This window comes from Benincasa hispida, chromosome 1 (genome assembly GCF_027475165.1).
Source record: "Benincasa hispida cultivar pf3 chromosome 1, pf3_genome.v1.1, whole genome shotgun sequence".
NCBI classification, from domain to species: Eukaryota; Viridiplantae; Streptophyta; class Magnoliopsida; order Cucurbitales; family Cucurbitaceae; genus Benincasa; species Benincasa hispida.
Genome location: NC_143478.1, coordinates 26,234,388 through 26,259,306, shown reverse-complemented (window position 1 = coordinate 26,259,306; position 24,919 = coordinate 26,234,388). Strand labels below are relative to the sequence as shown.

General features: G+C 37.8%; 1 protein-coding gene across 3 annotated transcripts; it reads left to right on the top strand.

Annotated features, from left to right (window-relative positions):
• Positions 1-5,579: 5,579 nt before the first annotated feature.
• On the top strand, positions 5,580-23,545 carry LOC120084643 (putative transcription factor PosF21). Of its 3 annotated transcripts, none has more exons than XM_039040460.2 (6): positions 5,747-5,864; positions 14,862-14,894; positions 15,372-16,179; positions 17,153-17,285; positions 17,436-17,520; positions 22,865-23,545. In XM_039040460.2, exons 3-6 carry the CDS (start codon positions 15,473-15,475, stop codon positions 23,197-23,199), a joined length of 1,260 nt encoding a protein of 419 aa, XP_038896388.1. In that variant the 5' UTR covers positions 5,747-5,864; positions 14,862-14,894; positions 15,372-15,472; the 3' UTR covers positions 23,200-23,545. The 3 variants fall into 3 exon arrangements, with proteins under 3 accessions (XP_038896384.1, XP_038896388.1, XP_038896397.1); XM_039040469.2 differs by lacking the exon at positions 14,862-14,894 and adding an exon at positions 6,390-6,528 and having other exon boundaries at positions 5,758-5,864; XM_039040456.2 differs by lacking the exon at positions 14,862-14,894 and having other exon boundaries at positions 5,580-5,864.
• The last annotated feature ends 1,374 nt before the right edge of the window (positions 23,546-24,919 follow it).

The following is a 24,919-nucleotide window of genomic DNA, read 5'->3' as shown; positions in this document are numbered from 1 at the left end:
CTAAGCTAATACAGTACATGATATGAAAGTATGCTAGAAGGGGTTGGATCGGGCATGCGGCCATGGGCAACAGGCCCTGGACAAGCATGACTGTGACACTTGGCATACCTGCTCAACACATGGGCTGTGTGCTTGGGCTCGACGCATGGGCTGTGCGCTTGGCATGCCCGCTCGACACATGCCTCCAACGAATGCCTTGCTTACATCAGCATGTCCTTGCGTTAGTTGTATGCAAGCCCACGACCATTGCCTAAGTCTTCTTGCTTTTAGCCTCCCACGCACTCTTGCGTTTAATGTGCTTAAGTCCTCCATATGCGTTGGCCCACTTGCCACCTTTTGCTATAATTTAGTACTAACGCTTTCACCATTGCCCCAATATCTTTATTACTTAGGATTTTCCTTCTTCGAATAACCTTCCACCTTATATTTAGTGTTAGGGTCTTACACTCGTTGTCTGTATTATCGTCCAAGATCCAGCCCATCATTTATGTCAGGATATTGTGTGGAACATCGTGTGCTACGTTATATGTAACGATCGATCTGGATATTGACGTAGCTACACCTGGGAGAGGATGTTTAACCACACTTTTCTTCTTTACTTGGGCTGGGGGTGTATATTTATCAACCGATTTTCTCTTACGACTAATTCTTCGAGATTCCTACATAAACAGATAACAAAATGTTACTCATCAAGAAATATACAAATATAAACAAAGATTGCTGATCAATATTACTCACCAGTGGAACTCTTTTTGTGGTCGTAACAATCCCAGAAGTGTCGGCCTTTGGAATGCCAGACATGTCAGCCTCTGTATGTGGCATGGTGAGTAAGGCAGACATGTCGGGCCCTGTTTGTGGGACGTCGGCCTATATAGGTTTAATGTCAATTGGTGATGTCGTGGCAGTGGTGGTATCGAGTTGTACAGGGGGGTGGAAGTAGGTGAAATGGTGGTATCGAGCTATAAAGGGGGGATGGGAATGGGAGTGTCAGAGGCAGTCGCAGTCGTATCGGGATCCCGAGATGGGATGGGTGACCTGGTCGTCTCCTCATTCACTGTGGAACCCTTCAAGTAGTAAAGTAAAATGGTGAGTTTACAAACACGTAAAAGCTAAACACATAAAGACATAAAATGATGCAAACCTTGCACATAGACTGCAACAATGATAGGATGGCCGACAATTGCCCTTTCATGTTAATCATGTTTTCCTCCCTACTGGATACATGACTATCTAAACCCGATATATAGCCATCCAACCTCGATAGTGAGCTGTCAATGGACCGCAGGTATGAATAAATAGACTCGTCGGGATTGGCTCCCTCCCTGCGGCGGGCAACATACTCCGGACACTCCTCATCCACAGGTCGCTTTGTACCAGAGTTCGCAAGAAAGACATCAACTTGGTTCAACTCGTCCTCCTCGCGTACGTCCTCCATCATATCATGGAACATATCATCACTACGTGTGTATGTTCCTCCTTCCACCCTTCCATATTCAGCATCCCCATGCTCAAAATGCTCGGGTTTATCCCTTTCCTCCACCCTGACAACCTCATCATTGTCATCTCCACAATGGTCATCACCTCACTTTCACTTTCAGGACCATCCCCCTCACTCATCGACCTATTGCCACTTTCAGAACTATCATCATCCGCACTTAGCTCAAATATAGCTCATCGTTCCACTAGGGTATCCTGAAACTCCCTTTCAGCATCTGACATCACAGTGCCCTCTTTAACCTTTATCTGCATTAACAACCCAGTAAACTGGTTAGTGTCAATTTAATAACCAGATAAACATATTATGCATAGAGTAAACATACATTGTTAGACTCAAATATCTCTCTCTCGAGTACTTTGAAGGACATTGAGTGGGAGCATGACCATCGTAATATGTAGGACAAAGCCACCTTGCTCCTTCGCTTCGCAATGTTTCCAGCTATCGATGAAGCTAGGATCTCGTGTGTCCATACCTAAATAAAATTTAAAATATATTAAGAACAATAGTAATATTAGATCAAGCAACATGATTATTATGTTAATCAAATTTACCTGGAATGCTTGAGGAAATTCACGTAAGGAGTACTTCACAACGTAGTTTTTATTTGCTTTGACCCTCGTATTGTATAGACTACTCTTATCATTCAACGCAGTCTTCAGGGCATCTAATGTCCTCTCCCAAATAATGATACCCCAATCAAGACTATTGTAGTACTCCAAGTTTTGAACGTCCTTGAAACGTTTGAGTTCGATTGCATTTTTCTATTTGTTTTTCCCCATCATTGCGACCTCAGTATAGTAAACTAGGCTGATCTTCACAGCATCATCATCATTTTCAAACTCTAAGTCCTTGTATTTTTCTTTAAGTTGGCGGAGGTGTAAAGTATCCTTCGTCACTCGATTACCAAAATAATTGATAGCAAGTTCATATGAGGACTACTGGTTCCGATCAACTTGTGTTGGGAATTGCCACAAACCAGTCATCACCAAAAAGTCATCCTTCGAAAAGGTGATAACCTTCCTACAGACAGAGAATGACATTGAGTCTGATCTTGTCCTCTTCACTTCTCTAAGCAACATGTGATGGACAATTGGGCTGTTAAACACCATGTCAATGTCTACAAAACGCCTAAAAATTGTTCTCTTGAATATGTTCAACTGCGTTGGCGTGAGCTTCTCTTTGACAATCTTGTTTGCATTAGTAATGTGGGCCAAGCTGGTTACTTGACCGGGAAATCGATCGGCTTCGGCTATTCTGAAACGTGTAGCCATCTTAAATCACTCTTGCATGAAATAAAAATTCAATCAGTAAACTCCTTTAGAAAAAAAAATGTAAAACAACATTCTGTTTAAATCTCGCTGGCATCGCTCTCTCCGGTGTCGCTCTCACTTATCTCCCTGACATTCTCTCTTTTTACTCGTCTTCAACCATACAACAAATCGAAAACCATAAAAACCATAGGTTTACTTATCTCACTCACATTCGCTCTCTCCGGTGTCGCTCTACCGATTTCACTCTCACTTATCTCGCTCACAAACTATTTCTACTCGTCTTCAACCATAGAACACATCGAAAACCAAAAAAAAACAAAAAAACCATATTGAAAGATTTACCGATAAGATTCGATTTGTCAGCGGCAGTAGAATCGTTTGCAAGCCGGAAATAGTTTTTTCGTTTATGAGCGATACAAAGCCATTAGCCTTGGAAAATTTGAATGAAGAATAGTTTAGTTTTGGTGGGTTCTCAGTAAAAAGGTAAGAAGACGAAGAAATAAGAGCAAATTACGTAATTTGGTATGACGATGATGTCAGCAGAGGGTCAATTGACATTGTTTTTTAAAAATGGGTCATTAGACATTTTGGGCCCAATATTTGGGTCATTCGTACAAATTTCTCCATGTTTTTGGGGAAATTTGGATGGCTGACCGTTTTAGAGACCTAAAATGTTAAATGATCTCATATAAATATCAAATGATCTCATGATTCAGTGAAGTTACAAATATATCCCTAATTTGTTTCTTTTTTTTCCTTGTTCTTCTCCGATGCAATCTTCTGTCCTTTTTTCCTCTTTCAGACCTCTTATTCTCTGGTGGACCTTCAACTTTTTTTTTCCCCATTCCTTATTCTTTTCTCCTTCAACTTTATATTATTTTTTTTCTTTTTCTCTTTCGTTCTTGGTGGTGGCATTGAAAGACCAACCTGTAGGACATCAATCGTTCCTCTTCTTCACTGATGATGCTCATGATTTCTTCTCCGACCAACTTCGACAAACTAAAGTTGACAAAACGGAAGAAAGCGAAACCAAGAGAGAGCGAAATTGTGAGATTTTGAGTCACTTCCATAGAGATTTGCTTTAGCACCATGATTATAGTTGTTAGCAGAGTATGGGTAGAGCTATGAACAAGCCATGAAGAGAGAGCGAGAGATATAGGTAGAGCGAGAGAGAGAAAGATATAGAGAGAGGGAGCAAGATATATTAGAGAGAGAGCGAGATATATATAGAGAGAGCGAGAGATATAGAGAGCGAAAGATATAGAGAGAGATTCGAGAGATATAGAGAACAAAAGAGGGCAAGAGAGATATAGTGAGAGAGCAAGATGCTTTTCCACGTGCATGCAATTATATTTTGGTAATTTCACCCGAATTTAATATCAACAAAGGGTCATTCAATGTTTTTTTTTTTTAAATGGGATCATTTGACATTTTTTATCCAATTTTTGGTCATTCGTACAAAAAATCTTTTCCCCCCCTTTCTTTTCTCCTTTTAATCCAACCTCAAGTTGATAGAACAAACATTGTGTCCGTTGAACATAGAATAGTGTTAAAATCTAAGGTGAAATTATGAAATGAATAAAATGTTGGTATCGATAGATATTTGTAGGAAATGTATATATAAGTCTATTCGTAAAGTATATTTTTATGGCAGTAATTCAAGAATGGAGATTTTAAAGTTTAACAATATGCAAACGGAGATTTACCTTTGACCCTTTGTTTTTAGTACAGCCTCTAACCTCTTTGTCAATCGTATATATTTTATACTAACTGAGTCATGCTCACACGGTAACAAAAAATGCATAATTAAAGTAGTTATACGATATGAGTTTTAACATTACTTCAAAAGTTATTATAAGAATTGGACTTAAAGTGTTGCCATACGAAACATTGCAAATTTGTTATTTGCATTCATTTTATTTATAAAAAAGATAAAAGTGATGGAATTAACTCTTTGAGACGTGTCTCATTGATTTTCTCACTTATATTTTTTAAAATATGACCGTACATTAATATTTGCAAAACTCAAATGAGCTAGAAACTCAAGTCAGATGTCAAAAAATCTTATTTATTTACATATAATAATATAACCTTTTACGCGCATCAAATATTTAGAAAGATATATGTATTTATTTTTTAAAAAATTATTGGACTAAGCATTGAAATGTTTCTATAAAGAAAGTTAAAAACTATAGTAAATTATCCGTTGGAAAACAAGCATACATTTAAAAAAATGAGATGGTCATTAAACGATGTATGAGTAAATAGAAAAAGTCAACCATTGTAGACGTCCGTGATGAACTAAAAATAACCTTTCAAGTGAATCAAAATATTTAGAAATATATATATTTATTTTTAAGAAATACTGTACAAAGAATTAAAACATTTATATAAGGAGAGTTAAAAATTATAGTAAATTTTTATTTTTAAAAAAACAACATGCTCATTGCAAAAATCTGCCCATTGTAAAAAAAGTTGCATAGATTTAAGTTTAGAATTTTAACCCAACCAAATTATTCAAATCACATAGGTTAGTGTCGGAAAAAAAGACAATCTAACAATTATTTAGGTTATTTGTTCTTGATAAAATTAGATATTATGGATGAAGAGGAACCAAAATATTTACTTTAATAAAATAAGTTGAATTAAAATAAATATTAATCCGAGTTCAATTATAATTCACTATTGTCATAAGATATTAATCCGAATTCAATCATAATTCACTATTTCGAATTAATAAAAATGACAATTATTTATAGATTTTAAAGTGAAAATTATTAGCTGCAATGACCTTACTTCATATTTGTTGTACTTACAAAAATGAAATTGGTGAGAATTTAAAAAAGTAATATTTATTTTGAAAGTAAGATATAATGCAATTGAAAGTTTAGACATATAATTCATAAATTTTTAAGACAAAACAAAAAGGTTATTTGCTAAAATTTATGTAAAGTTAATTAAAAAATTAAAAAGGGAAGAAATTGATACAGCCCTAGCTGGTGGCTTCATCCCTCCCCTTCCCCTGCAAGCTGGTCCGGTGGCCATTCCTTCTCTTTGTCTTCTTCACAGATCTTCTTCCCTCGTCTGGTTTCAAGGTATTTTCTCTATTCCTATCTTCATTTTATGCTTATTCATATATGTCTACAAGCTCAAACTCTATTGGTTCCGCTGAAGATCGGTCTTTCACCATCAGATAATTCGCCATTGGTTTATCTAGGAATCAAAAACCAAATTAATTTTCAGTATTCATGAAAAAAAAGAAGAGAAAAACTTTCTCATTTGAGGGTTGATTCTTCGAATTCCACCTGTCTGAATCGAAATTAAGGGAAAAAGAACCATTAGTCAATGAAAGAAGATCCAGGGTATTGAAATGAGTTCATACTCTGCATCACACGTTGGGGCACATAAATTGTTGCTTTATTATATGCTTTGTTGTTTCAATACTGGAGAGTTTTTCTACTCCTAAATTTCTTTTATTTTCTTTGAACCAACCTGGGATTGTTTTTGTCTTTGAGTGGATCTGTGGCCTTTTGCTTTGGCTAGGTTTCTCATTTCCCAATCTCAATCTCAATTTTGTAGAAGGATCGTAAAAGAAATTGAACTGAGAAATGAATTTTCAGGCAATAAACACAGCTCTTTCAGAAAAAAAAAGGGAGTAATGAAAAGGGCCAAAGCTCAAGATAGTACAAAAGATAAAGAAGAGAGTAAATTTACAAAGGAAAAATAAAAGCATCCCAGTTTTAAAATCCAAAGACCCAGGTGACTGATAGCTTTTTTTTTTTTTTTTTTTTGGGTAACAAGTTGTTATTTAACATCCTCGAATTCCATTCCAGAAGTTCTTCGTTTCAAACTTTCTAAAGTTTAAGTATTTAATTAGAAATGGAAATTTTGGTTTTTGAACTAATTCAATTGAATTTATTAACAGCCCCAAATCACATAAAATAGTGGACATAGAGATATTATGAAAATAATGAAGGATATTGTCTAAAGAAATTATTGACATAGATTTAAAAATAAAAGTTTGAATACTATTTTGGGCCTTGCATTTTCGTCTCTATTTCATTTTGGTCCCTAAACTTACAATAGTGTTTGTTACGGTCCTTGTGCTTTTCATTTGTGTTTATTTTAGGCCTTATAATTTTAGTCTATGCACTTTTTAACTTATGTTTATTTTAGTTTCTATAATTTTAAAAAGTTCATTTTGGTCTATGTACTTTTAAAAAGTGACCAATTTGGTCACTGTTTGCAAAATTCTGACATGGATTCTTTACACTATGGAAACTTTTTAATACAAACTTATTGTTATAAGAAATTTATTGAAAGTAGTGGGTTGTTAAAACTGTGATAAAAATAAAATAAGAAAGAAAATTATGGGACCAAAACAAATACTTTTTAGAACCACAAGGACCAAGACAAGCGTTTCAAAAGTAAAAAGGCTAAAATCGATAGAAGCTTAAATTTGTGAAAGCTATATTTGAGGGGCTCCTTTTCTATTTGCAATTTGTTTAGAGTTTGGTGGGTAACGGGGTGGGCATATACTTTTGTGCGGAGAAGTGGCTGGGAATCATATATACCCATTTGCTCTTTATTTCTTTATTTATACCACTCACTACTGGGGTATTTCTCATTCTCTAGGCCGTGGGCTGTGTCATTTGTTGTTTGATAGGGAAACAATGGATATTTTGGCTCTTTTATCTTTACTCGGGGATTTCTCTATTAATCAAGAGAGGAGGGATATTCATATTTGGGACCCTAGTCCTTCTATGGGGTTCTCGTGAATTTCCTTTTTCTTTTTTTGTTTGGTTAATCCCTCCTCCACTAGTCTTTTCGTCTGTTATTTTATGTGGAATGTTAAAATTCCCAAGAAGGTAAAATTTTTTGTTCGGCAGGTTCTTCATGAGAAAGTTACATCCTGGATCAGATTATGAGAAGGATGCCTTGCTTGTTAAGCCACAATGTCGTATCTTGTTTAGAGGTGCAGTTGAGGACCTCGATCATCTTTTGACACCTAGGCAGTTTAGACTTGTTTCTTTTAGTCCAATGTTCTCAGCTTGGCCCAACTTAGAGATTGTAGTTCCGTGCGTTTGAGGAGTTTATGCTTCATTTTCCTTTTTGTAATAAGGGTCATTTTTTGTGGTTTGTTTGTATTCGTGCTTTGTTATGGGGCCTTTAGTGCGAGGAACAATAGAGTTGAGAGATTTTCATCAAAATCTGGACTTTTGATTCCGTTATGCTATTGAGGGTTTGTCATTGAGAGATAAAGCTAGAATTCTTTAGGGTTGTATGGTGAGGGCTCTCCTTTGGCACCTTTGGAGTCGTCTTCTTTAGTGCTAACAAAATAGTCCTTTAGTGCTTTGTTATGGGGCCTTTAGTGCAAGGAATTATATTTGTGACTCTATGTAAAAAATGTCTCTCTCCCCTCTCTCCCCTCCCTCCTTGTCCCAACTCAGCCTCCCTTCCCCTCCTCTACCCACCCCGCCGGTACTCACTATAGATCCTCACCCTAACCGTGCCCCTTTCCCTCTTGTTTCCCTCATCTCCTTCACTCTCAGGTGGTTTTCCTTCCCACGGCTCGCTGTGCTTTGTGTCTGTGCGATTTTCGGCCATGGTGATCAAAAGTTGTAGTATTCTTGATCACTTTTTCTGTATGTGGCAAGAGGTTCCGGGTTCCTCGTGGAAGATCTGAAAAGAGGTCAATCCATGTTCCTTTCTATGGTCTCAGCCCTTTGGCTTAAAGAAAGCTTTAGAAGACTACTGTTTGGTCCAACTTTTGAATTCTTTTTGCTAAAGGAAAGAGTGGACGAGAGTTTCATCCATTTAGCCAAATTCCGAGCTAAAGATATGTGGTTTGTAGAGTGTGCAATGTGGCCAGCCTCAGGGGGAAGAAAGAATATCCACATTCCGTATGGTGATGATAAATCTGGATGGCAAGAGTTCAAGGACACGATTGAAACCAGCATTCACATCTTCAAAGAGCCACCTGTTCAACAAGTAAGTTTTTCCTCCTTTAAACTTCTTTCTGAGATAGCTCAGGTCAATAATACTCGTTCAATGCTCCATCTATTGGATCATCAAGAGAAAAGTTATTCAGAGGTGTTGAAAGGAAGTAAAGAGCTCCCTCAGCCGGTTTCTAAACCCCCAAAGCTTAATGCATTCTCACATCAGAAGCCCCTGTTTAGAGGTTAGTAAAACAGAGTAAGAGCTTTTTTTGGATTCAAAAGGGTCATGAAGTTCTCAAAGAAGATTTTAGTAGCTTATGGATCATCTCAAGACTCCTGGTTTTTAATGATTGGAAGGAAATTTCAAAAGTGTTGAGTGAGGCCTTCAATTCCAGTGTTTCTATAAATCCCCTGTTTGCAGATAAAGCCTTAATTAAGGTCAGTAATGGTGATTTGAATGCTCTGATTTTAAACCCGGGCAAATGGCAAATGCTTGGTCCTTATCATTTGATGTTCGAAAAATGGAATCCGTCAAGGCATGGAAGAACCTCAGTAATAAAAGGATTTGGAGGTTGGTTATCAATCAAGAATCTTCCATTGGACTATTGGGAAAGAAATACGTTTGAAGCCATAGGAGCTTATTTAGGGGGTTTGAAATCAATTGCTTCAGAAACTCTCAACCTCACAAATTGTTTAGAAGCCAAAATTCAAGTTAGACGAAACCTTTGTGGATTCATGCTGGCTACTATCGAAATTAAGGATGAAAATCGTGGTAATTTTTATTTAAATTTTGGTAATATTGAATGTTTAGAAGCTCCGTCCAAGTCTTTTGGGAATTTATTCTTTAAGGATTTTTCTAATCCAATTGATCTTGTTCGGTTGAATCAAGTTATTAAAGATGAAGGAGTCAATTTCCATTTAGATATTTCAGATTGGACCTTCCTTGTCTCCTCTCAATCCAAGCCAAATTTCTCAAGAAACCCGAATCCAATCTAAAAAAAGTGTGCCCTGAAAAGAGCTGTAAGTTTTGCGGAGGAAGGTGAAAAGCCACATTCTCTGGGAAGATACACCGGAAATTCAACCACTCTTTCCTCCTTTTTAGTTGAAGAAGTCGAACAGTCACTAGCATGTAAAGGGTCTCATGTGAAAGAAGTCGAAAAGACACAGTCCTTTAATGACAAATCTGAAAAGGCGCCTCGAGTATTTAAGAAGAGAGAGATGGGAGAAGGAGATTGTGCAGCCGGCTTTTTGCCTTTTGAAGTTGAACAGCCGCTCGCTCAAGAAGGTGAAAAGTCCTTAGGATTTTGTGACGCGGAAGTATCTATTTCGAATCTTAATTCGCGGCAGGCACTTTTGCTTTCCCCATCCACCAAAGAAGTTCATTCGTCACCCAAGTCCGTTACACTTCTCCCCTGTTCTAACCCGATTAAGCCTTCTTCCCCTGTTTCCGCAAAAAATTTGGCTCCTCTGCCACTGTCGGTTCCTGTATCCTCCTTCAACAATTCCATCTCCTCCTTCGTGCAACATCTCCCTCCCTGCAGTAAGTCAGTGCCAAGGCCTAGCTAATTAGGGGCTAAATGACTCTATAAAGCAAAGCATCCCCCTGCCTCTTTAAATCCTTCCCAAAGCATTTCATCAGAAGAAAGCTTGTGAAGGATTCAATCAAGAAATCAAGTCTTAAAGCCAAATCAGTGGCTATTCAAAACCCGGATTTATTAGAAGCTCGTTGCACTTCAATTCAAGGTTTGCCCCAAAGTTTCAGGTCAGCCCCCTTTCCTCCTCTATTTGAACACTCTGTTTTTTCATTACCTAATTCAGAGTGTACTTTTCTGAGAGGCTCTCCAAGCTCCACCCCGGGTGGATTTTCAAAAGATAAAGGGGATGTCTTCATTAGTTCTCCTTCAGTGTGAGTAGTGAAGAAGTGGACTGGAATATATCAAAGGGAAATACAGAGGAGACAAGAAAAGAAGCCTCTCTTGTATCTGATTTAAATCCCCTGTTTCAGACAGAGGAGGATATCTTTTCAGAAGCTTTTGTTGTCGGCTCCATCTCTCTAGTCATCCGTGTGACCTTCCAGCCCATCTAAAGTCCATAGTCACTGATTGCCGCCTTATTCTGGATTGATAGTTGGTTGCTGAGGCTGCAACCAAAATTTTGGCCCTTAATTATAAAAATCGTGACTTGGAATACAAGAGGCCTAAAAGATGTTAATAAAAGGTTAGCTCTCAATCGTTTTCTAAAGAAACACAATCCAACAGTAGTTCTAATTCAAGAATCAAAGAGAGAAAGCTTTGAAATGAGCTTCATCAAATCCCTTTGGAGTTCCAAAGAAATAGGATGGGATTGGGAATTTGTGGAATCGTATGGCAATTTAGGTGGATTACTGACATTATGGGATATGAGTTTGATCTCTGTGGTTGAAACATTGAAAGGAGGGTATTCGTTATTAATAAAATGCAACACTACTTGTAAAAAGACTTGCTGGATCACTAATGTTTATGGACCAAATGACTACAAAGAAAGAAAATTCGTTTGGCCAGAACTTCTATCTCTTTCTTTATTGTGTAGAAGCTTGGTGTATTGGGGGAGACTTCAATATTACAAGATGGGCTCATGAAAGATTTCCTATGGGCAGAAGCACTAAAGGAATGAGGAAATTTAACAACTTCATAGACCAAGCCAATCTATTGGAGGTCCGGTTGGGAAATGACAACTTTACTTGGTCTAGGGAAGGTGTTTCAGCTTCAAGATCTCTATTAGATCGCTTTTTCATCTCTAAAGCATGGGATGAGCTGTTTGAAAACTATAGAGCTAATAGGCAAGTTCGATCCTTCTCAGATCACTTTCTAATTTTGCTAGAAGCAGGGTCTTTCAGCTGGGGTCCTTCCCCTTTTAGATTTTGTAACAGCTGGCTGCTCAATAAGGAGTGTGTCAAACTTATTGAGACAGTTTGGTTAAGCAGTGATGTCCAGGGTTGGGCCGGTTTTGCCCTTAATCAGAAGCTGAAAAAGGTAAAGACAGCAGTAAAGGAGTGGCATTCGAAATTCCAAGAAGTTCAAAGAAGGAAAAAGGAGGGGCTGTTAAAAGAAATTGAAAAATGGGATGCTCTTGCCGATTGCTCTACCCTTTCTAGCAGTGAATTGGCACTTAGATCCACTTTGAAATCAGATTTAATGTCTCTTTATAGATTGGAGGAAGTAAATCTAATTCAGAAAAGTAAGTTGAATTGGCTCAAGTTGGGAGATGAAAACACAAGTTTTTATCATAAATTCTTAGCTGCAAAGAAGAGAAGAAACTTTATTTTTGAACTAATAGATGATCAAGGGGTGCCAAAAAAATCTTTTAGAGAGATTGAACGCTTAATCCTGAATTTTTACAGCGGTATCTTCCTTACATCCCCGGGGATGAGGCATATTCTTTTGAACCTAGACTGGCCATGCATCAACTCAATTCAGAATTTAAGCCTACAATCCAAGTTCTCATCCGAAGAAATTAAGGCAGCTATAAGGAAACTTGGAAAATGCAAAGCACCTGGACCCGATGGATTCACTATGGAGTTTTTGTTGAAATTTTGGAACCTGATCAAGGAAAGTCTGCACTCCACCTTTGAAGATTTCTATAAGAATGGTAAGCTTAATGCGTGTATAAAAGAAAACTTCATCTGTCTTATTCAAAAGAAGAAAATAGCAGTCAAGCATTATAGCTTCTTTCCAAAGTGCCTTCATTGAAGGGAGACAAATTTTAGACCCCATTCTTATTGCTAACGAAGCAGTGGAGGAATATAGAGTGAAAAAGAAGAAGGGGTGGATTCTCAAGCTTGACTTGGAAAAGGCTTTCGACCGTGTTGATTGGGAATTTCTAGAAAAGGTGTTGAGAAGCAAAAACTTCAGTCAGAAATGGATAGATTGGATTATGGGTTGCGTTAAAAATCCAATGTTTTCAGTTTTCATCAATGGTAGACCAAGGGGAAGAGTGGCTGCCACAAGAGGTATAAGGCAAGGTGATCCCCTCTCACCTTTCCTTTTCCTTCTTGTTAGTGAAGTTTTAAGTGCTTTGGTGAACAAGATTATTCAAGCCGGTTTTTATGAAGGTTTTGTGGTTGGCAAAGATAAAATTCAGATTTCCATCCTCCAATCTGCGGATGATACTCTATTATTTTGTAAATATGACAGCAACATGTTTGCAAAACTTAAGCAAACGGTGAAGTTTTTTGAATGGTGTTCGGGGCAGAAAGTAAATTGGGATAAATCTGCCCTTTATGGTATAAATGTGGACGAAAATGAGTTGTTTTTCACAGTTGCTTCATTGAATTGTAAGGCTGATCACCTTCCCTTCCTATACCTTGGGCTGCCTTTAGGTGGGTACTCGAAAAAATGGTCCTTTTGGCAACCGGTTTTGGACAATTTTCAAGCTAAATTGGACAAATGGAAACGTTTCAACCTATCAAGAGGAGGTAGAGTCACTTTATGCAAATCAGTATTGTCTAACCTCCCAACTCATTTTATGTCCATCTTCCTATCGCTGGATGGAGTTGCATCAAAATTGGAGAGGATTACAAGGAATTTCTTTTGGGAAGGACACAATGGCAGCAAGTTAAATCACTTGGTAAAGTGGGCTTCGGTGCAAAAACCTATGACAGATGGAGGCCTCGGCCTTGGTGGATTCAAAATTATGAATTTAGCACTCCTTGCTAAATGGGGCTAGAGATTTATTAAAGAGGAAGGCTCTCTTTGGGGCCAAGTTATCAAAAGCATTCATGGTTTGGATTCTTTTAATTGGCACACGGCAGGTAAAGGGGGCAGAAGTTTGAGAAGCCCGTGGATCAGTATTTCGAAGTCTTGGTTAAAAGTTGAGTCGTTGGCCACTTTCAAACTTGGAAATGGCAGCAGGATTGCATTTTGATTAGACCCTTGAGAAGGAGTGACCCCTTTCAGTACCTTATTTCCAAGTCTCTTCAGAATCACCTTGTTTCCAAATGGTTCGGTTGCTGACCATTGGGACAGCAGATTGGCCGCTTGGTCAATCACCTTTTGTCGTTTGCTTAAAGATGAGGAGATTATTTCTTTTCAAGAGCTGCTTGGGGTTCTTGCAACAAGAAGAGTTTCAGAGGATTTTGATAAAAGGGAGTGGTCCATTTCAGCCTCGGGTCTCTTCACGGTCAATTCCCTTAAATTACACCTTTCCCCCTCTTCCCCTTTGGACAAATCTCTTTTCTCGGCCTTGTGGAAGACTTGTAGCCCGCGAAGGATTAATATTCTAGTCTAGATAATGCTTTTTGGACAGCTGAATGTAGCTTCGGTTTTGCAAAGGAAGTTGGCATCCAGCTATATTTCCCCCTCGATATGCCCTTTGTGCCTTCATTCGTTTGAAGACTCCCTCCACCTTTTCTTTACGTGTTCCTATTCAGCTTGGTGTTGGGAGAAGTTGCTGTCCTTCTTCAACTTTTCTTGGGTTATGAGCAATGATTTTAAGGGAAACTTGCTGCAGCTTTTAGTTGGAACAAATCTCCACAAATCCAGCCGTCTACTGTGGCTTAATGCGGTCGAGCCTCTTTTGGCAGACCTTTGGTTTGAAAGAAATCAAAGGGTGTTTCATGATAAGGCTCTTGTTTGCCAAGATCGCTTCGAATCCGCCCGACGGCTTGCCTCTTCTTGGTGTATCCTCTCCAAGCATTTTAATAGCTACAGTTTATCAGAATTCAATCTCAACTAGAGAGTATTTGCCTCCCTTCCAAGCGATGGTTTTTAGCTTCTTCAGTGGTCTACGGTTTTCTTGATTTTTCAGACTATATTTTTCTGTTTTTTCCTGTGTTCGATCATTTTGGGGGAGTGTAATGTTTTGTGCTATTCTTATGTTTATAGTTAGTTTTAGTTTGTTTTTGGATGTGATGAGAGTGCTAAGGGGGTGTCAACCTAGTTGAGATGTCCGGGTGCGTTTGCTGATCCGATTGGTCTTTGGTTGTTATTCCGCTCATTGTATAACCCTCTTGTACTCTGGGCCTTAGCTCACATTTCTCTTATTTTAATGAGTTGTTTCCTTTAAAAAAAATTGTACAAAATACATCACCTTGATAATGCTCAAATCTCAAAAAAATTCTTTTGTAATTATAACCCCCTCATTATTATCAATAATTTGAGTGCTCTTCTTTTTTAGATCCCTGGGAGGCGATTTTCTCTTCCCCGACATGTAAGCTGTCTCATTGCAATTAATTACACATCTCTCTCTTGTAAAATAATATAATAACATAAAATAAAAATAGAAAAGCAAGAGAAGGTTATTATTATTTTATGTGAATCAATTCTTTTGTTAGCAAACAGAGACCTTTGATTAACTTTTGGTCAATTGCGTAAATTCAGACTTTCACTCCAAAATTTTCCTCCTTCATTGTAGCCTGCAAAAGTCATCTCTCCCACTCTTTTTCCTCCCTTCCCCCATTTCTTGCGCCTGCCTCTCAATTTTCTTCCACATAATTCACTGTCCTCCAGGTGTTTTCTTTTTTGAACCTATTATGAATGCATTGGCAATTTGGATTTATGGTTGTAGTTTGGTTTCTTGCAATCTATGCCTTGGTTGTTGTGTTGTTCCTTTGATTTCTACCATTTGATTATTTATGTGTGTCTGGTTTGAGGGATTTTGATCCAATTTCTTGAACACCCTTTTCAGAGCTTTGCAGGTACTTGGAGTTTTGTTTGTTTGATGAAGAACTCGTGACTTGGGATTTCTGTGTTGTTTAGTTGCTTGCTTTACAAGGGTGTTTGTAGTTGATGGAGAAGGACAAACCCCAAAGCTATTCTGGTGGATATCCGCCACCATCAAGTCGTCACTCAGGTCTTTCACCAACTGGAAGCATTTTCAATGGAAAATCGGAGGGAACTTCATCTTCAATGTTGCTTCCTCCAATGCCTTCAGGTGTTCTTTCCGATTCAGGTCAATTTTGTCATGGGATGCCCACTGATTCTAATCGGTTCAGCCATGATGTTAGTCGAATGCCTGATAACCCACCGAGAAATATTGGTCACAGACGTGCCCATTCAGAAATACTGACCCTTCCTGATGATATTTGTTTTGACAATGACCTTGGTGTCACTGGTAGTGCTGATGGCCCTTCTTTTTCTGATGATACTGAGGAAGATTTATTGTCCATGTTCCTCGATATGGACAAATTCAATTCTTCGACCGCCACCTCTGCAATACAAGTTGGCGAGTCATCTTCTTCTGCTGTTGGAGAAGCAAGACCAATTCCTACTTCAACAATAGGAGCAGCAACCTCTAAAGATGATGCAACCGTTGGTTTGAAGGAGAGACCGAGAGTTAGACACCAGCATAGCCAGTCCATGGATGGCTTGACAACCATAAAGCCTGAGATGCTTGTCTCGGGGTCTGAAGAAGCCTCTGCAGCCGATTCCAAGAAAGCCATGTCAGCTACAAAGCTCGCTGAGCTTGCGCTAATTGACCCCAAACGTGCTAAGAGGTATAATTCCTTCATAACTCCTCTCTCTCTCTCTCTCTCTCTCTCTCCCTTCTTTAAACTTGAAAGAAACTGATAATGTGTTATTTCATGATTTATCCATATCCCCAACAGACTTTGCATGTTGCTTTATTTTGCTCAGTTTATATTTACTATTCATGTTCATATGCTAGTCAAAACTACTGTTGCTGCACGATTTATGATAACTCAACATTTGAACTTCGTTGGATGCTTTCCTAAATTTCAAGAAATGTATGATAGTAATGAAGTGTGTTTGTCAATGATTGACAGGTAGTTTAGGTTAAGCTTCTCTTTTTATTTTTTTTTGAAACATGAAACGAGAAGATTGTTGAGTTATCAAGTAGTTTAGGTTAACCTTCTATTATTATTAGTTACATGGTTTTTTTTTTTTTTTTTTTTAATTGTTGCCAATTATTTTACAGAAGCTATTCCTATTCTTTCTGTATAATAGTATATGAAGGGTTGTTGCAGCATTTTAACTAGTAATTAAACTCTGGGGCTTCTGCATGTTGTACAGCATTGCTTTCTAATAAATGTTTTTTTCCCCATATATTTGAGTGGTAGGAACTGAATCATTTGTCTTTGTAATTTCTCTTTTGATGAAATTACTTTATTTATTTTCAAGATAAAATAATTTGTCTATCAAGAGTTTCTTTGGGGAATTTTAACCATAAGAAATGAAACTCGATCTTTTGTGCTGAGTTATGAGGCAGCTTCTAGAATTTAACTGGTGTATGATCATTTACAACCTCTCTCTTATCTCGAAGAGCCTGGAGGCTTTATTTTACCCTGTATATTCCCTCCCCCTCTCCATTGTAAGCGTGTTCTTGAACTCTTTTCATGTTTGAGATTATTTGCTTCACGTCCTTCAACTATTATGTTCATTCTGTTTCCTGGGGAAAAAAGAAAAAAAAGGAAAATTTGGTTGTAATCCTCTTTGTTGTGCATTGTATAGGATATGGGCAAATCGACAGTCGGCTGCTAGGTCAAAGGAAAGAAAGATGCGGTACATTGCCGAGCTTGAACGGAAAGTTCAGACTCTGCAAACAGAGGCAACTTCTTTATCTGCTCAGTTAACCCTCTTACAGGTTGATTATCATATAGTTTATTGTGCGTGTTTATCATATTTTTGGATGCCCATTCTATAGTGTCATATCATTTGAATTTTAGCATTCTATTTGCTCTGTATTTCAGTATATAAAGATATTATGTTTTACTTATTGCCCTCTTATTATCAGAGAGACACAAACGGTCTTTCTGCTGAGAACAATGAACTAAAGCTGCGGTTGCAGACAATGGAGCAGCAGGTTCACCTGCAAGATGGTAAGGACCTCTGTAGTTTCATTTTCTGGTGGTTGCACATTATAGCTGTCTTCTCTTAGTTTTTATCTAGTCACTCTGTTTTCAATTGTATAAGTAAATTTAGGTACTTGTTGGATGATGATTTTATTTGCATTTTTGGCATTCATAGACATTGTCACATTGGAAATCTCCAACTCCAAGTCTCCATCCTATTGCATAAAAGCTTTTAGTGTTACGAATATGGGTTAAGGCTTGAGTACGAGTATGGCCCAAGTGAACATTTGTAGAGACGTAATAAGAGTTGATATTAAACAAGAGGTTGATTAGATGAAGTATCAGAGCATAGCTTTGTTATGACTGCCTTAACTTGCCAGTCGCTTGGGATTTGGAAGGGTTTGTCGAATTAAGCAATTGGAAACTTGAGGTTCAGAAGCGTTCATAGAAGTAAGCAATTGACATTTGTTTATGTAGGAAATCAACCTAAAGGTAGGAAATCAAGCTAATTATGCATTTGTAAATTAGAGAATAAATTTAGATTATTTCCTTTATACCTTGTAATTTTATTATTTCCTTATAGGTATATATTGACAGCTTAATTTCAGCACACTAATTGATAATCCTCTTGTATATATTTGAGTCTTTCTCAATCACTCAAATATAAGAAAAACATATCCTTTTTCTATACCTAGCTTCATGATATCAGAGCTACACAAATTTTAGGAAGTCTCAAAAACCCTATTTTAAAAGAGAAGAAAAACCCAGCCACATCTTCTTCTTCTCTTCGGCCAAGCATCTCGCGCTGTCTTTATAACTGCTGCATCAAACTCCGATCGGCAGCCTTCTGTCACTGTCATTCGCGCCGTCGATCCACTTGATCCGCACAGTCAGCTGCGTCTTCGATCGCAGCATCTCGCATCGTCGATTGAAGCATCTTGCATTGTCGATCGAAGCATCTGTCCATCTGATCTACCACACTTGCTCCTTGTTTACCGTCGCTGCATCAACAGCCTTCCGTCTTTGTTTCTGTCTGATCGGCATGGTGTGGATTTCTATCCAGTTAGCCTTTTGTCCACGGCCTCCGTTCACCGCTGCCTCCGTACCTCAACTCCGGAGCCGCTGCTGTTTTTTATAGACTATATTTTTTTCTCTTTCCCTCGTTTCAATGGCAGGGCAAGAACCTCGAGTTACTAGCTTCATCGAGCACAACATACTCAAATAACATGTCACAAACTCAAGGGCCCTAATTATCTCCAATGGTCCCAATCCGTGATGATGTTTATATATGGTGTGGACGAGAAGACTATATCACAGGAAAGGCAACTTCACCCAACTCCGAAGATCCAATGTTTCGCATATGGAGGGTTGAAAACAATCAAGTTATGAGTTGGTTAATCAACTCCATGACTACCAAAATTGGAGAGAATTTTCTCCTATGTTCAACCGCCAAAGGAATTTGGAATGCTGCTCGAGATACCTTCTCAAATCAAGAGAACACTACTGAACTTTTCCAAATTGAGACCACTCTTCAAGATCTCAAACAAGGTGACTTATCGGTTACAACTTATTACACCACTTTATCTCGCTATTGGCAATAATTGGATTTATTCGAAAATCATGAATGAAAATGTTCTACTGATGGTATTCAATTTCGAAAAATTGTGGAGACGAGATTTTCAAGTTCCTTATGGGTCTTAATAAATCTCTGGATGAAGTTCGTGGTCGAATCCTCAGTACTAAGTCATTACCTAGTCTTCGAGAAGTTTTTTCTGAAGTTCGTAGAGAAGAGAGTCGAAAGCAAGTGATGATGGGCCCAATTGAACATTCTCTTACTCCAAGTGGATCTACTCTTATTTCCCAACAAGGTCATGATCCACTTGCTCTTGTTGCTTGAGGTGATAGTCGACAGTGCAAAGGACGACCATGGTGTGACCATTGTAATAAATTGGACATGTCAAAGACACTTGCTGGAAACTACATGGAAAACCCGCAAATTGGAAGCCAAATGCCGTAAGATCACGCGAAACTAGGGCCATTGTTGCTATCTCTGAAACTTCAAACGAACAACCACTGACGAAAAATCTGTTGGACATGCTTCAACAATTGCTGAATAAAACAAATCAACCTTCAGTAAGTGGTTCTGGGACTGGGCAACTACAAGGTAACCAAAAGTCTTGGCTCTCCATACTCAAACCCTTCCATCCAAATGGATAGTGGACTCTAGAGCATCAAATCATATGACAGGTGATAGATCTTTATTTTCATCTTTCTCTCCCTATAGGGGAAACCTCTCCGTTCAAATTGCTGATGGTACACTCGTAAAGTAATTGGGATTGGCAATATTCAAATTTCAAGCTCCATAATCCTTAAATCAGTATTGTTTGTACCACAATTGGAATATAATTTGTTATTTGTGAGTAAGTTGAGTAAGTACTTGCATTGTTCAACTAAATTCATTGGCAACTCTTGTATTTTTCAGGACCTGGGATCGGGGAAGACGATTGCCAATGCTGAATTATGTGTCAGATTGTATCTTCTCAAAAGAATGATTTTCCCATCAATAATGAAATGCAGTAAACTTGCAGTTCAGTCTAATAATCAGTTTGTGTATGTTTCTAAGTTTTTAAATAGAGTCTTATCATGATGTTGCACTATCGTCTTGGTCATCCTAACTTTGTCTACCTCAAGCGTCTGTTTCCAAGTTTATTTCTTAATAAAAAGAGTCGGTCTTTCCAATGTGAAATTTGTCAACTCTCCAAACATACATGTGCTCATTTCTCACCTCATACTTACTGTCCATCTCAACCATTCTCTTTCATCCATGGAGACATCTGGGGACCTTCAAAGGTAAAAAATATCAATGGGACATGTTGGTTTCTTCTTTTTGTTGATGATCACACACGTTTAAATTGGACATTTCTGATGAAAGAGAAATCTGAGACTAGCCAGCTATTCACAGTTTTTCATAAAATGATCCAAACCCAGTTTCAAACCAATATCCAAATCCTTAAAACTGACAGTGCTCGTGATTTTTTCAACTCTACTTTTGGCCCCTATCTTCAATCTCATGGTATAGTTCACCAAAGTTCTTGTGTCGACACACCACAACAAAATGGTGTCGTTGAATGCAAGAATCGCCACCTCCTTGATGTAGCCCGATCCATAATGCTTACTTCTTAGGTTCCAAAAATTTTTTGTGGTGAAGCTGGCCTAACTGCTACCCATCTCATAAATCGATTGCCCTCTCGCATCCTAGAATTCGACACACTGTTACATAGTCTACTTAAACTATACCCTACCTCCCACCTCGTATCTCCTCTACCACTGAAAGTTTTTGGATGCACTGCATTTATGTTCATATACATTCCCACCATCGTAGTAAACTTGATGCAAGATCTATGAAGTGCATCTTCCTCGAGTACTCTCCAAACAAGAAAGGGTACAAATGTTATCCTCCAACTCACAAATTCTTTCACACCATGGATGTCACATTTTTTGAAAAATAGTTATATTTTCTCAATTTTGCGATTCAGGGGGAGCATTCTGATCTTGAGTCACAAAATTGAGACTGTATTTCTAACTTTCCTCTAATCTCATCTTCTGAAAATACTCACGTGCCTTCCTCTGAGCAAATTCCTTCTGAAAATGCTCACGTGCCTTCTTCTGAGCAAACTCCTGATGAGAATGCTCACATGCCCTCTTCTGAGCCTGAACTGCAAGTATACTTACGAAGAACGAGGGAACCTAAGAGAAATAAAGTACAATCTACACAAGTTCAGCAAAGCCAAGATCTAAACCAAAATCCTAGTGTCTCTGAAATAGTACACGAGATTCAGAAGAAGACATGGACAGACCTACTGCTTTAAGAAAAGGTGTTCGCTCATGTACTCAACATCCTATACAGTACCACTTATCTTATACTAATTTGTCACTGCTTTTTAGAGCATTTTGTGATGCCACTAGATCAGGTAAAAATTCCAAAAATTGTACAGGAAGCTTTACAGAAACCTGAATGGAAAGCAGCTACTCTGGAGGAATTGCAGGCACTTGAAAAAAATGGAACATGAGTTCTTACAGATTTGCCCCTTGGTAAACGCACAGTTGGATGTAAATGGATTTTTTAAACCAAACATAAACCGGATGGCAGTATAAAGAGATTCAAAGCTCGCCTTGTGGCCAAAGGATTCACCCAAGCTTATGGGATTGACTATTAGGAAACTTTGCACCGTCGCCAAGTTAAATACTATCTGGGTACTCCTTTCTATTGCTGCCAATTTAGATTGGCCATTATTTCAACTTGATGTAAAGAATGCATTTTTAAATGGTGATCTAGTAGAGGAAGTGTACATGAATATACCCCCAGGATTTGGGGACAAATATACTAGAGGAAAGGTATGTAAACTCAAGAAGTCCCTTTATGGACTGAAATAGTCACCTCGAGCCTGGTTTGAAAAGTTTAGCACTGTATTGAAGCAAGATGGCTATACTCAGTGTCAATCTGATCATACTCTATTCATCAAACATTTTTCCCTAGGTAAGATCACCGTGTTAGTAGTATATACATTGATGATATAATTCTTACCAGAAATGTTTTTGATGAAATAACTTGACTGAAGCAACTCCTGTCAAAGACATTTGAGATCAAAGGCTTGGGATACTTAAGGTACTTCCTAGGGATGGAGGTAGCAAGATCAAGCAAAGAAATATTTGTCACCCAACGAAAATACACTTTAGACCTCTTAAAAGAAACTGGAATGAGTGGTTGCAAACCTGCTGACACACCAATGGATGCAAATTCAAAACTTGGAATTTATCTTGAAGATGAATCAGTTGATCGCGATAGGTATCAATGGCTGGTGGGAAAATTGATATACTTGACTAAGGCTTTGTATCGAACAAACCTTGGTAGCCTAATTTCCAAGATTGGAATGGCTAGCATATACCATTCAGCTTGAGGGGGAGCGTAGGAAATCAAGCTAAGTATGCATTTGTAAATTGGAGAATTAATTTAAATTATTTCTATATACCTTATAATTTTATTCTTTTCTTATAGGTGTAGATTGACAACTTAATTTCAGCACACTAATTGATAATCCTCTTGTATATATAGAGTCTTTCTCAATCACTCAATTAGAAGAAAAACATATCTTTTTTCTATACCTAGTTTCAGTTTACTTATATATTTTTCTAGGACATTTTTGCGCTTTTATAATTTCCAAAATGAGATGAACTTTGTAATGTTATAGGTCCCGTTAAAGTTCTTTTTGTAACTCTTCTCTATTGAATTATAACATTGTGTGTTAGATCATATGAGATTCAGTAATATTCTTGGGGGGGCCCATCTTTATCAGTATCTCTCTTTTGACAGCTCTAAATGAAGCACTTAAAGAGGAAATTCAGCATTTGAAAGTATTGACTGGCCAAACAATCCCAAATGGTGGATCAGTTACAAACTTTGCTTCATTTGGAGCTGGCCAACCATTTTACCCAAACAATCAAGCAATGCACACTTTGTTAACTGCTCAGCAATTTCAACAACTTCAAATCCACTCGCAGCAGCAGCAGCAACAACAACATTACCAGTACCATCAACTGCATCAGCTTCATCAACAACCAACTGGAGACAACAAATCGAAAGGATCTACTTCTTCTCCAAGTCCGAAAGACAACAACACATCAGATACGTCCTCTCCCACTTGTTGAAAGATATAGCCTAGTGAACCTACCGTTTCTTGTTGCCAATAGTTTATTTAATATATATATATATAAAAGAAGAGATGACCCACTGTTCAAAACTTTTGAGTTTAGCTGCCAGAAATTTAGTTGCATTTGTTATCCAAATACCACATTTCGCTCCTCCACCTACAAAATCTTGTATTTGTTTTCCTCATTTAAGGCCCTTCCCCTCTCCACAAGCATATTGTTTGCTTTCCTGCATCTGTTAAATTATGTATAATGTTCATTGTTGTAGACAGAAACTGTTTGTAGTTGACTTGTTAGATTTTGTGGATATCACAGTTTCTTATACGATTCATACTTTTTTTTTCCCCATCTTTTCTTCCTCGAACCCTAGTCATTGTTCTAATATATACGCATGGAGGTATGGAGGCACTCTTTCATCAATTCACACTTTATTCGGTTATGTAATTGGTTCTCTGCACTTAAATTGTTAAATGCAGAGGACGCGATAATTCTCCCCCCCCCCCCCCCCCCCCCCCCCAACCCGAGAGAGAGATTGTGAGTTCTTAAAAGAATGTTTAACACCACCGTAACTAGCTCCTTAGTTGGCAGAATTAAAACATTATACTTAGGGGTCGTTTGATGCATAGATTTGGAATACAAAGTTTGGGAATATTAAGTCTTTTTGAGTTTGAGTTTAAGAAGCTTGTGTTTGGAATGCAGATTTTTAGGAAGCTTGAAAATGAAATGTAAATTTTGGGTTTGTGAAATATTTTTTTTATATTTAATTAGTGGTTAGATTTAAAATTAGTTTAAATTTTTCATCTTAATTATTTTAATATGGTCAAGTTTAAAACAATCTAAAAATTAAGATCGATTTTTTTTTTTTTTGAATTTTGAAATAGAAGCTTGATTAAAACTATAATTTTATTTAATTAATTGTCTTAATAATTTGATATTTTGATTTTACTCGGTGTTTGTGGGAAAAGAGGAGGAAAAATGCACTCGGCTGTCGTTATGCGTTAATCTCTATGCATCGATGGTCATGCGTTGGATTGAAGAATATGCAATATGCGTTAAGGGTGTATGCGATGACCATGCATTTGTGTTACGAGTTTTCTTGCTTTCTTGCCAAGTATAACGAGAACGCAAGTTTCTCGGGATGATTCGAGGTCGATCACAGAGACTTGTAAACAAATAATGTTTGTGAAGTAGTGTTTGAGGCGATGAATAAAAGTAAAAAGACAATTTAATGGATTATACGTCACTCTTACTAACTAAACAAATTGAGCAATGGAAGTTTAACTATGAGAATTGGTAGAGATGCTACAACTGTTAACGCATAATAAGGTGACTTTATTATGTTTGGTCGCTATGCCAAGTATAACGAGAACACAAGTTTCCTGGGATGATTCGAGGTCGATCACGGGGACTTGTAACTAAATAATGTTTGTGAAGTAATGCATTTGAGGCGATGAATAAAAGTAAAATGACAAGTTAATGGAATATACGCCACTCCTACTTCTAACTAAACAGATTGAGCAATAGAAGTTTAACTATGAGAATTGGTAGAGATGTTGCAATTGTTAACACATAATAAGGTGACTTCATTATGTTTGGTCACTAAAGTAATCTCAGCTCGCCACACTAACGCATCGCATACCTCTCGGTGGCCAGCCGCATGCTTATATCTCTATGATGCATGTTTGCGTCGAGCATAAGATCGTTCCTATCTCTAGGAACA